This window comes from Daucus carota, chromosome 6 (genome assembly GCF_001625215.2).
Source record: "Daucus carota subsp. sativus chromosome 6, DH1 v3.0, whole genome shotgun sequence".
Classification (NCBI taxonomy): domain Eukaryota; kingdom Viridiplantae; phylum Streptophyta; class Magnoliopsida; order Apiales; family Apiaceae; genus Daucus; species Daucus carota.
Window position 1 is genome coordinate 30,269,515 of NC_030386.2, and position 13,851 is coordinate 30,283,365.

Here is a 13,851-nt window from a genome sequence, read left to right on the forward strand (position 1 = left end):
TAGATGAAAGAGTCCGACTCTTTCAATGACTCTTTTAATAGTCAAAACAAATGCATACTCTCTGGTCTTTATACAACTTCAACACTACTGTATTTTTGCAAGCGTTTGTATTAGTTTAATGAGAAAATCATATATTTGGGAGAAAAATAGAAGAACGGTGTATTTATAATTAATATGTCAAAAATGGTTAATTTTGCTAAATTTCCAAACCTTCTCTAATTTAAATTTTGATAAAGCGCAATCGAAGAAGTTAATCATCTGACTGCTAGAACTAAGCCCTAAAAATTTACATAAATGCCACTGTGGTAGACAATTAAAACTGGGCCGGACAAAAACCAAGGCAAAGTCATAAAAAGTGTGGATGATAACCGAAGTACAAATCTACACACACATGACTACTAGTCCTCTTGCTTGCACTTGCACCTCCCTTTGTGTCTATCTTATATATACCGCGTGCTAAACGCCCCCTTTACTATTCCTCTCTCTCTCTCAACAAAGACGCTTTCAATCTCTCTCTATCTCTCTCTGTATCTTTATCTCTATCTCTCTCTCCCCCTATCTCTCCCTCCCTCATCCCAATCCAATCATACATACACACAACACATACTCATATACATACACCCTTTCGATTCAACTTGGCGGATTCATCGATGATGAGGGGCTAAGGTTAGGAGGCAACTAGGGTTCTTTGGAATTGAATGAGTAAAGTGGGTCCAGGTGTTGCTGGTGTGTGTTTGTATACTAATTCTGTATCTATAGTTAGTTTTGAAGAGAGTAGAGAGAAGTTTACAAGGAATAGTGGGCTTGTTATTCGAAGTCGCTGTCGATGGGGGAAATGCGGATGATTTGCTAGATACTTTGCTCAACTTGTTGGATTTTTAGTTTTTTATTCTAGTAACTTTATTTATCGATACATAATTTGAGTTCCGGCGTTGTGAATTATGCTGCAGAATCAGCGCAAGAAGGTATAATTCATGATCTTTTATCCTTTTGTTTTTGTTGTTGTGCTTAGATATTGATTGATTTTGCTTCTTGATATGAATAGATTGAATCTTGATTGAATTTAGAATCTCTTTGTGTTAAGCTACTTTGATTAGAGAAATGGAATCTTTCTTGGTTTGGTTGAGTTTTAGTTGCTCTATGTGTTTACTTTATATGGAAGGAGATATTTTAAGCTACTTTGTTTCGAATCTTTTTTGGTTTGGTTAAGTCTTAGTTGCTCTATGTGTTCCATTTTTGTGTAAGGAGAAAATTTTAAGCTGCTTTGGTTTGAAAATGGAATCTTGTTTGGATTGGTTTAGTCTTGGGTGCTTTTTCTGTTTAGTTTTTGTGGAAGTAGATATGTTTCAGCTGCTTTGTATCGAAGAAAAGAATCTTGATTGGACTGGATTCATGCTTAGGTTTTAGTTCCTATTTTCAGGATGTGACTCTTTTGAACAAAATATATCTTTTTGTTGATTTTGATGATTTGTTTCTTCTTTTTTTCCGATTAGACTGATAACTTTTGAGTTCCCACCTCACAGTTGTGCATTTGTTGAATAACTTGTTACGTTTAGGTTTAACAAGGACAAGGATTAACAGGAGGTTAAAATTAAATTTAAGAATATAAAAACTTCAGATTACCATGTATGAAAAACTTTATCTTCTTTTGCTCAGTTTGGGCGCTCCTAGGTCTTCATTTATTACTGTTTTGGAAATTATAGTTACCACGATAAAGATTATTAGAAAAGTTGTCCTCGGGCAGCAATGAATTTATAAATGCACCACTATTGGTGTTTGGTTGGGGTGAATGAAATTGGGAGGTAATAGATTGAAATTTACACTATTTTATGGGTAATGTTTATAATATTTGTTCCTTCTTCCATTCCATTCCTATCAATGTAAATTGGAGCTCAAACCACCAATTGTAGAAGCAGATGCAGACAAACTTTTTACTCCTAGCCAGCTGCCAGTATTAACGTTCTTACTTAAAAAATAGCTAGGATTGAAAAAATAGCTGTCCCAATTAAGAAATAGCTAAATAAAACCAAGTCATATGTACTGTTTCCTGTATACGCCTGTGCTTAATTATAAGGAGTGTATTTATTCTTTTTAGCTGTGATTCAATCTCAACTTCATACTCTTCTTTTTTACTTTCGATATTGTATGATTCCTCATATATCATCCTTTACTAGTTCTTCATGTATATGGAAGTTCTTTCGAAAAGTTTCCTTATGTAATATCTCGTCATGCACTTATTTTTTTAATTTGACATCACAAGTTACCGCAACGTGTAGTTATGTGTATATGTCACCTTACCCGGTTTCATTTTTATTTCGTTTTTGCTAAATGAACTAGGATCAGTTTTAGGCTACATGATGTGGTTTAATCATTTATTTCTAAAACTGTTGATATTGTATAATCACAAAGATAGTATATTCACATCGCTATTTGTAACAGATGCGAGAATCTTGAGTTGTGTTGGTGTCTAGCTGATCAATTCTAAGATTTTGCAGTAGGTCTCTGGTAGCAGTCTTTCAATCAACTATTTGACTTGTGTGATTTATAATCAAACAGTCAGTTTTGTTATACGTTATCATGTTTTAGAAGTAAAGAAGAAATTCTGCCTGCTATATGCTGTTCTAATTATGCATGCATGCCCTTCTTCTGTAAGCCTGGGTTTCTAAACATGCTTATAGTTTTGAATATACAGAGAAAAATTTTATGTTGCCATTACTTACTTTTATACCATGCCTTCTGTAGAATACAAAAGAGTTGGACTTCTTCACTGAATACGGGGAGGCCAACCGGTACAAAATTTTGGAAATTATAGGGAAGGGAAGCTATGGGGTTGTCTGCGCCGCCATTGATACACATACTGGTGAAAAAGTGGCCATAAAAAAAATTAATAACATATTTGAACATGTTTCTGATGCTATTCGGATTTTGCGGGAGATTAAATTGCTAAGGCTATTACGACATCCTGATATTGTTGAAATTAGACGGATCATGGTCCCACCCTCAAGTCGAGACTTTAAGGACATATATGTCGTTTTTGAGCTCATGGAATCTGACCTTCATCAAGTTATTAAAGCCAATGATGATTTGACTCGTGAGCACCATCGGTTTTTCCTGTATCAGATGCTACGTGCATTGAAATTTATGCATACAGGTACTGGTCCAGATAATAGTTGATATTAAATGGTTTGTTTCCTAGGCTGAAGCATAGTTTGATTCTTTGAAATCCTGTTTTTCTTGAATTAGTAATTGTTAAGATGTTTCATATTATTAGAAATGTTATTCTGAGGCTGTAAGCTATTATTTTTCAGCTAATGTGTACCATCGAGACCTAAAACCAAAAAATATTTTGGCCAATGCTAATTGTAAGCTCAAAATATGCGATTTTGGACTAGCAAGAGTTGCTTTCAATGACACTCCAACAACTGTATTCTGGACGGTATGCAATTCTTTTGTATCTTAATTGTAATCTTTTAGAAGCTTGGTGCTCACTGCTGCATCATATATTGTTTACTCGCATCATGATGCAGGATTACATTGCTACAAGATGGTATAGGGCTCCAGAGCTTTGCGGATCATTCCTCTCTAAGGTTCGTAGTCTTTGTTATTAACCTAACAACATGCTTGGAGCATGATTTGAATGATTTGTAATGGTATCTTATTTGGTGACAATGCAATTTCCTTTTACAACTGTGATTTAAGTGCCCTGGGATTTTGAACTTTCGGTAAAGCAGTTTCAGAATCTATTTGATTGCAAGTTAATTGTATTAACTAGTGGCCGGTAAAAGATGAACAAAAACATCGAGTTATAAGTAAATTGTACTACTAATCAGTTTTTGTAAATTTTATTCACAGAAAACTGATTTTATCAAAATGGGTTCCTATTTTAACTAAAATCTATTTTATATGTAACATAAATGTTAAAGTTTTTATTAGTGTAAAGTGCTCTTTGTGTACCTGTACTTTGGTCGTGTCACCACTTTCAATATTAGAGTTTAAAAACAATTAATTGAAATACCAAATTTTGAAAGTCGTCATAGAATGTGCAATTCCGTCTGTCCCAGTTAACTCCGTTAGATCTTTTGGGGGTATTTGCATATTCCTTCCAATAACGACTTTCTGGCCTATTTAATAGAGTAAACAGTCCCAAAATATTACGCGGTCTTCTAGTAAACCCTAAATCATTATTTAGTGTGAGTGTTAACAACAGAATAATTAGGTATATGAGAGGATTGCGTAACATTTAGGGGCTGTCTGCTCTATTAAACAGGCTAGAGAGTCGTTAGACGAACCCCAAAAAATCTAACGGAGTTGACTGGGTTAGATTGAATTGCACATTTTGTAACGAATTTTAAAGTTTGGTATTTCAATTGTTTTTTTTTTCTTTTTAAAATTGAAAGTGGTGTCACAACCAAAGTAGCGGTACACAAAGTGCCCTTTATTCTTTTTATTAATATAGACAACTTCTCTCAGGGACATACTTTCCAAGAAAGATTGTTATGGCAGTACATGTTTGCAAACGTGGCTGATGAGATATGTATGTGTTTTCGAGTATATAGACCAGAATATATTTAAAAGTAAAGCGTTGCTGAATTGTGATATCACTTGTATTGATCTATTTGTGACCATATGAATTTCCCTTTCATGTAATTTCACTTAAATGCACTATTTTAGCTATGACGCTTTTTAGAAATACTCCATTGAGATCAAACCTAAGATTAACATTGAGCCTCTTAACATGTGGATTACATTGAACCTCTTCATAGTTTATTATGTTGTCACGACCATTTGAAATTCCCGTACCTGTAGTTTCACTTAGATGCACAATTTTTGCTATGATGCCTTTTAGGAATACTTCTTTGAGATAAATTTTAGATCAATTAAGGAAATACATTTTCGTATGTGAATAAATTCAGTTACTGAAAATTAGTACAAGTATATAAGTTATTGTTGTAATGAAGCTTCTACATTTAAAAGCATAAGACCTCGTGATACTAGAACAAGGACACTTTGGATTAAAGATCATTTGCTATCACCCTATTTTTACTCTTAGTGTTTTCCCTGTTTTTGAATAATTAATTCATCATTGGTGACTAGGTTAGTGCTTAATAATAATTATTATTAACCTCAGCTGTTGGTCTACATGAACAATGAATCAGTCCTAATGGTATTCAGAAACCTTCTAGTAGCATATTAGCTGGTTTTTCCATGCTAAGTATATGTTCAGTCTGAAACAAATGATTGTTATCAATATTATAAAAAAATAATAAAGTAGCCCCTGATTTTTAGTTCTTTATTGAACTTGCTGGACCTTGTAGTAGTTAATTTGGAGGGTTAGTTGCTATCTTAAAATTGCCTGATACATGATATCATGTTTGCAGTATACCCCTGCTATTGACATATGGAGTATTGGCTGCATCTTTGCGGAGATATTGACAGGAAAGCCATTGTTTCCCGGGAAAAGTGTCGTTCATCAACTGGATCTGATCACCGATCTTCTTGGGTCACCTTCAACGGATACCATTTCTGGAGTAAGTAACACTTCTGTATGATTACTTCTAGTTATGGCTTAAATCCTTGATACCTACCATCTCAATTCACATGTCCAATTAATGCAGGTTCGAAATGAGAAAGCAAGAAAGTACTTGATAGATATGCGTAAAAAGCAGCCTGTCGTATTTGCTGAGAAATTTGCAAACTCGGACCCTCTTGCAATACGTTTGTTGCAAAGACTGTTGGCTTTTGATCCAAAGGATCGGCCAACTGCTGAACAGGTGGCCTTTGTATTTTTCTTGAAGAGTTCTCTTATTGCTTGTATATCATTTAGCAGTGACTGCATTTAATGATCGTTAGACAATTTGTTACTTTAGGAGAAATCAGAGTTTTTTAATTGTAATTATTGGTATTTTTTAAAATCTAATCTTTATCATAATTCAGTATTTTGTATTTTGGTTCCTTAGGCACTGGCTGATCCATATTTTAATGGCCTGGCAAAAGTTGAGCGGGAGCCTTCTTCTCAGCCTATTTCCAATGATGAGTTTGCATTTGAAAGTCGCAAAATGAAAAAGGAGGACATCAGAGCAATCATATATCGTGAGATTTTAGAGTACCATCCCCAATTGCTTAAAGATTACATGGCACAGAAAGAAAGCACCAATGTTTTATATCCTAGGTCTGAACTTCTATACATGAGCATATGTCTGCATGTGATAGCCTACATGGCTACATGTGATAGCCTATTCATTTCATTCTGTGTGAAAGCTTTTGTTACAAATATCATGTACTGATCTTATCCAATATCAAATGATTGTATCAGTGCTGTTGGTCAATTTAAGAAGCAGTTTGCTTATCTAGCTGACAACGGTGGAAAGAGTGGGCCTGTTACAGATAGAAAACATGCATCTGTCCCGCGGTATGGCTTTGGTTCCATTTCACATTTTATTTTGATGTTTTCTAGGCTTCTATTTCTTTCTCTGCACACTTTCTTCTACGATGTGAGGCTCAACACAAGACATTGTGATCAATACCTACATGATATAAGAAATTTCATTTTGTTTTTCTGACATCACAATTATAGACAAGGTTTTTTTCTTGCTGAACTGGAAAAATTATTATCTTAAATGAGAAATATTACATATTGAGAACCTTTGGCTACATTACGCATAAAACAGCTAAATATGTAACTTCTAGTGATTTGACATGTCGAATAATGTGGCAACTCCATGTTTTATCTGATAAAAAGCAACTCCATATTTTATCTTATACTGGGATAAGGATCATGAAGAATCTTCTTCTCTGCCGCTTAGGGTGTCACCTTGTGATGTGATTGTTATCATCAGGACTTGTTGATACATAATATAATGTACAGATCTTTATGAAATTCTTCATTTGTGCACCACACCACCTTTAATGCATGCCTGCCCATTTGTAGACTACTATCACCCTAATATAATTTTTGAGGATCTTTGGTGATTATCTTTAAAGGATGAAATTTCTTTGTAGCAGTAATATCACTGTTATGATTATTATCTATGAGAACCATTTATGTAGTGCGAGTGAGGCGACTTGCTGTGTTCGCGAAACATCAAAAAAAGAAGAACAGAAAATGGGTTATTTTCTTTTCTCTATAAATCTTTTCAAAAGCGGGATGAAATTTTTTGAGACAAATAATTAAAGAATTTCCTCAATTTTTAGGTTTTCTTTCCTTTCTTTCTGGAATTTCTTATTCAGTAATATATTAAAAAATAATCAAATCTTCCACTTTCTTTTCTTCTCTTTTAAACAGAAGTTTTAGTATGAAAGCTGTTACACCTCATAGGTGCTCTCTCTCCCTCTCTAGATGGCTTATCTAACCTGTTTTCACTTGTCTCCATCTTCTTGGTTTTATTCTTTAGTCATCCATTGTTTCAGCTTGGTAGTACATGTGTTGACTTGATTATGTTCTGTGTATCTTCTTCCAACTTATCTTCTACACACAGGTCTGCAGTCAACTCGCGTTCAATACCTCCTAAACCACAGCAAACTTTGGTTCCTTCCGACAATCGTCGAATAGCAGAGGTATCATGTAACAGTACTAAAGGTACAAATTCTATTCCGGGGAATCTGCCCAAAGCTTCACGGCCACCACCACGTATTCCAACAGGTATGGAAACACTTGTACTATATTTCTTTAACACTGGTATAGGAGTGAGAAAAAGAATCATCCCTGCAGCTGGGTCCCTCAATACATAACACCGGCATAATCTTATAAAGATGTCATATAAGTTTCGAAAAAATCCTGTCATACTTTCTTCATCCCAAGTTTCTGTTTCTCACATGTCGAGAGATGATTTTATTGGGTATAAATTTGACATCATTGAGATGATCATTGATGGTTTGCCTGACATTTTCGTATAAACGTTGGTATGACATTCATTTACTTTTGGAAACATCATCATGGGTATAAGTAGGTATTAATAAGAGAAACATGACAATGTGAAGTTACAAGTCACATGATGTATAAATAACCTCTCGTGGAAACTCCGAGTTGGGATATTAGTTTGTCAGGCTTGTTATGAGATAAGGAGTTTTCTATCTCTTCAAAAGGTATTAGGGCTATTACTTAATAACGCTGTAATGTTATTATTCTGGTAAAAGCAGGAAGAGGTTCGGGACCAGTTTTGCCTTATGAGAGTAGTAGCAGAAATGTCATGGGCACTTATGTGCATAATTCAGTGCCTCAGTCACTTTCTCCAAATTATACCTTCAGGACTAACACAAGAGATGTAGAGAAACTTACCAAAGAAGACAAAGTGGATTCTTCTCTGGTCAAACATGCAGTCCCACAGTCCGCGGAAGGAAAAGTTTCCCCTGGCATCGCACCGGACATGAATTCTAACCCTTATCAACAAGGTCAATCAAGCCAATTTAGTGACCCGATGCAAATAGATTCGAAATTGCTACAGGTGCAATCTCAGCTCGGAGCAGTTGGAGCTGGGGCTGTAAATTTTACAACTAGGAGTTAGTGTTCCAGTATGTTCTTGGGTGGAATGGCCTTGAATGAGTGGAGCCAGGCACACATAATACAAGATAGGATGGTGGCAGGTGGGAGCTTTGCTATCTTGTGCTAGTTTAGTTTTTTAGAGGTGTTAAATTATGTTTATGTAAAGTTGCTGTAGTTGTTTTGAATTTATTCGAAAAGTTAATATTTATTTTTCCAACCATAGAATTAGCCTGACCCTTTCTTCTAATCATAGCTAATTAGGTATATCTGCACTTATAGTAAAGATTTTTAAAAATTTCGATTTGCTTGTAAAAGAAAGATGTGTAGTACATTTTTGGGAGATATCAAAGATTCTTACAAGCCTAGTTTTACTTATTTATTTAACATTACAATCCTTTAAGAGCATCTCCAATAGACTCTTAGAATCACTCTTAAATATAATATAAATTATTAGCTTTTAGCAATTTAGTGTACATGTACTCCAACAATGTTCTTTATATCCACTCTTTATTTATTTTTATATTATTAAAAATACATTGATCTCATAAAAAGACAAAAGAAAGTGGAAAGAAAGAGAGTAAGTGGAACAAACTTATAATAAAATATTAGTTAAGAGCTATCTAATGGCTCCTACAATTGAGGAGAGAGAAGAACCTCTTAGAGCATCTCCAAGAGTCTCCTTGTTGGCTCCTAAATATAATATAAAAAATGTGGCTCTTAGTAATTTAGGACAAAGTTAAGAATGTAAACTCCAACAATACTCTCTACATCTATTCTCTATTTCATATTTTATTCATATATTGGGCTCCACTATAACAAAAGAGAGAGAAAGATGGAGGTTGATTGGAGGGAAGGATTTTTTTATTGTGAAAAAATAAGTTAGGAGCCATGTGGTGGCTCTTAACTTTGAGGAGAGAGGAGAGAGAAACAAGAGGCTCTTAAGATTTAAGAGCCACTTAAGAGTCTCTTGGAGCAACATTTTGGTTCTCCCTCCTCAAATCTCAAGTTAGGAGCCTAAATGAAGAGCCTCTTGGAGATGCTCTTAGGCTTTTAAAGAGCCTCTAAGAGTCTATTGGAACTCAAAATTTGACATGATTCTTTATTTTTTTTTATTTTTTAATTTAAGAGCTCAAATAAAGAGCTTATTGCTATTGGAGATGCTCTAAGTCTTTAACCAACAAGACACCATTGATTTCGTAAGTTTCATCTTCCGTTTCGATGTAGTTTGTAGTTTGACCTTAGTCTTGCATGTTGAACTTTTTTTTTTTCCGGCAAAATGAATTACAAAAAATTTAATTACTTAAATACACGTTCGTCGGTCCTGCTATCCCCTTCAATTGTTGGTAATTAAGAAAGAGGGATAAAACTTGTTAATACTCTTACTCCAATTATATTGAAGTGACCATTCTTTAGTACAAGCGCAGTACTTCTCCATTTCTGTCGAGGATTGAATAGACTTTTTCGGGAGAATCTAACATTTTCGCGAAACAAACATATATTGGGGTCGTTTGGATGAACTTAAAATAAGTGTTTCTTATTTAAAATAAAAAAATGGAGCAGAAGTTAGAAGTAAGTTAAGACTTATAAATGATTAAAGTGTTTGGGAAATAAGCAGAAACCCTGAAAAAAAAACTAGCATTTCTAGTTTTTTATAAGTGTTTCTTGACTTTTTAAACAAACGGTACAAATAAATGCTTCTAACTTATAAATCAGAAGCCCAGCTTTGAAACAAACACCCCCATTGTTTTTTTGCTAAATAAAACAAACTTATTTTCATTAACACACGTGAGACATGACAAGAACACATAATACACTCTATCTTTGGCAAAAGCTTAGAATACTTGTATATTACTCCCTCCTCCCTCCCCCCTCCCCATTGAGTTGCATTGAGTTGTATATATTCAAGACGAGATCGCTGTGCACACTTTAATATTTCTGTAAAATATAACCGCCACAAATTTAGGATGTTACAAAAATGCCCTCATAAACTTGCAAATGTAATTGCCATATAAATTATTGCGTAGATTTAAAGAAGCGTGACAAAGAAAAAGGTTATTGTTAGGTTAATTTTCTTTTAGGCTTAAATTTAAAAAAACCATCCAAGTATGCAGTTTTGTACACAGGAACCATTAAAGTAAAAAATCCGATAAGTTGGACACTACACTATACCAAACTGCAACTACTGACCACAACGTCTCTCAATTTAAGTGTGTGGAACTCACTTGCTGGTTAGTGAGATTGTTGCTTACATTGAAGCCTCCTCACTCCTGTGAAGTGGTCATGTAATCTGCAATATAAACTACTATTTTATGCCTTAAATCCTTCTCTTCACTGCAATATTAGAAAACCTACTCAAGCTTGCATGACAAATCGAACAACTTACAAACTGCAATGCATACATTCAAATATTTATGACCAAATGTTGCAACCAAACATAATGAAGGTAGCTTGTAACTACAAAATGATCAAAGCAGGGGCGGACCCGGACATCAACACACACCCGGGCTGGCTGTTCAGTGCTCATCATCCATTGGCCAGTGCTAATTTAAGAAATTGTAAAAAAAATATTTCCATATTTCATTTGTAGTTATAATATATTCTGATTATCTATTTTTAAATAATTATTTTATTTATTCAATTTCAATTTTATTTATTAATTACTTTTTATTTGATAATTGATTTTTGACACACAATTTTAGATATTTTGTCTAAATAGTAAAATTAATTATTTGGGACCACTTTTTTTTGTGAATTAAAATTTTGACTCCAAATTTTTATTCAAAAGTGAAACTTCAAATAAAGAATGAAATATGAGTAGACTCAATATATTACCTAATTTTCTTATCTTTTTTATAATTTATAATTTTCAAAAATTCGTGCATTATTTTAAATATAAAAAATTGGGCATGATAAGTAAAATATATTATTATCCATGTGTGATTAATTTATTGAACCTAGATAATTTAAGATGACATAATTTTATGATTAATTCTAAATACTTTTTACAAAGGAATTAGTAAATCTTATACTTGCAAGATTTGGAGATAATTATAATTACATGATAACATAAAAAATTTCAAGTGTTTGAAAATCATAATTAAAATTAGAGAAAACCTAATAAGCACTCCCTTCGTCCCCCACCAGGTTCTTTACGTTACTTTTTGGCACGCATTTTAATGCTTCTATAAAATATACTTACATTATATATATATTTTTTTAGAAAATTCTTAAAAAAAAGTTTGTAGTTTAAATTTTTATAAAAAAAAGAAAAAATCAAAAATATATTATAGAACTATATTTTACGAGAGCTTCAAAATACGTGCAAACAGTGTACGTAAACTTCCTGACGGGACGGAGGGAGTAGTAAATATAAATAAAATATTTAGAATCTTTATTTAGAAATAGAAATTTCATAACTAATAACATATGTATATTAATATAGGTAAAATGAATTAAATAATAATCTAATTAAAAATTAGAGAACAAATACGTCCTAAATCAGAAGAAGATATGCAGGAAGAATGAAAATGGAGGTAGTGTAGGTGCGTGCTTCAAGTGTTTATAACCGTTACCAAGACAATGAATTTATTCAGAAACAACGATGTTCGTTGTGTCCTCTACTGTTTCCATCTTGGCTGCAATGGTTTAACCTCCAACAGGTGGGAATTGGACTTCACGCTCGGTTCGAACGCACAAAACCGGGAAGGAGATGGCTATCAAGTTCGTTTGAGTTTGTTCGATGGTCATCCTATTGGTTTTTTTACTTTAATGGTTCCTGTGTACAAAACTGCATACTTGGATGGTTTATTTAAATTTAAGCCTTTCTTTTAAAATCACAGGGCTCAACTAATTTTGCATCTAAAGCAGGCCCCAGAAACTAGAAAGTATAAGATGGGGCAGCGGCATGATCTGCTTAAATGCTCCCCCAATCTGATTTTGTCACGTCTCTCGGTTCAGATTTCGTTTTAAATTTTTCATTGGAAAAATGCTAGCCATAAGTTGTTCTCAAATATGATCAATTTGATTCATATTAATAATGGTATGAAGATTTTCTGTATCTGTCATCAAATAATTGAGACAATATTTGAACACGTGACATTACTATTTAGTAGACCCCAAGTTAGTAAATGAATCTATCCACCTACTAATAATTGACATTACTGTTACTACTCTAATTGATATCCACTGTTCGTGATTGTCAAACAGGCATTTGATTTAGACTTGGAAAAGAATAGTTTAGTTGTTTCAAATATGATTATGCGATCAAATCACTTTGACGTTCATGAATTATGCAGAAAATTAGTTTCTTAAATTTTAAAGCAGAATGAACATGAACACATACGTATTCAATTATTCGGCCAACTGGAAGCCACGATAATCCCTCATCTACTCTTCTCCAGCGTTGTGGTTGGACTTGGGTGCGTCACTAGTGATTTTGATTAAGAAATGTTGTTTGTTTATCACTTAAAGGATGGTTTTGATTAAGAAATTGAAACCCATATAAATTATAATGCGAATATATCGATGCTATGATGTTTCATTCTAGTCGATTGATTTAAAATGTTCTGATCGCCTCAATTTAAAAACTTAAAAATTAGAATTTGACATTTTAACTTCTAACAATAGTCAGTGACAGAATGAATCACGAGGGTTACAAAATTTTGTGCAATCGATAGACATTATTAAACTAAAAATAATCTCCTGATAAAAAAAATAAAAATAACCTTTGTTGTGCAGCAAGGTATATTTTCTTCTTACTTCCTTCAAAAGTTGTTTTCCATTAAGATATGAAAAAATATAAATTTATTTAAAAGAGATAAATTTATTTTACAAATACATATAATTATATACTTGAAACCTTTGTAACAACAAAGTAAAATTAGTGTTACATAATTATTTCTTTTGTTCCAATGGATTTTTTATAAAAACCTTAAAATATATGTTGATTAATGCGGAAAAAAAAAAAAAACTGTGGAGAGTTTTTGTAGTTGGACTCTGGTTACTTATCAACGGACCCCGCTTATGGGAAAAATCGTCCCTCGCCATCGTCTCCCTCAGTACTTTCTGTTGCTTAATACTCCCTCCGTCCCATTTTAACTGCTTTTGACTTTTTTACACGTATTTTAAGATGTTAAAAAAATTACATATAAGCATGATTATTTTTTATAAAATTTATATCAAATAAAAGTTTAGAGTCTAAACTTTTATTTGATACAAGAATTGAAATTTTTTATTGAGTGTAGATATTGTTTTTTTACACCTCAATATACGTGTTAAAAAGTCAAACATCAGTTAAAATGGGACAGGGGGAGTAAAAAATACTACCAACTTTTCAGCTGTAATACTATTTATGGGGCAATGCGATAAGACTA

At 33.2% G+C, this 13,851-nt stretch overlaps 1 protein-coding gene across 1 annotated transcript; it reads left to right on the top strand.

Annotated features, from left to right (window-relative positions):
* Positions 1-321: 321 nt before the first annotated feature.
* LOC108227628 (mitogen-activated protein kinase 19) lies at positions 322-8,857 on the top strand. Its single transcript, XM_017402873.2, has 10 exons — positions 322-965; positions 2,743-3,151; positions 3,309-3,436; positions 3,528-3,587; positions 5,379-5,528; positions 5,616-5,771; positions 5,958-6,169; positions 6,314-6,409; positions 7,476-7,639; positions 8,137-8,857. The coding sequence occupies exons 1-10, from the start codon at positions 942-944 to the stop codon at positions 8,499-8,501; spliced, it is 1,764 nt and encodes a 587-aa protein (XP_017258362.1). The 5' UTR covers positions 322-941; the 3' UTR covers positions 8,502-8,857.
* The last annotated feature ends 4,994 nt before the right edge of the window (positions 8,858-13,851 follow it).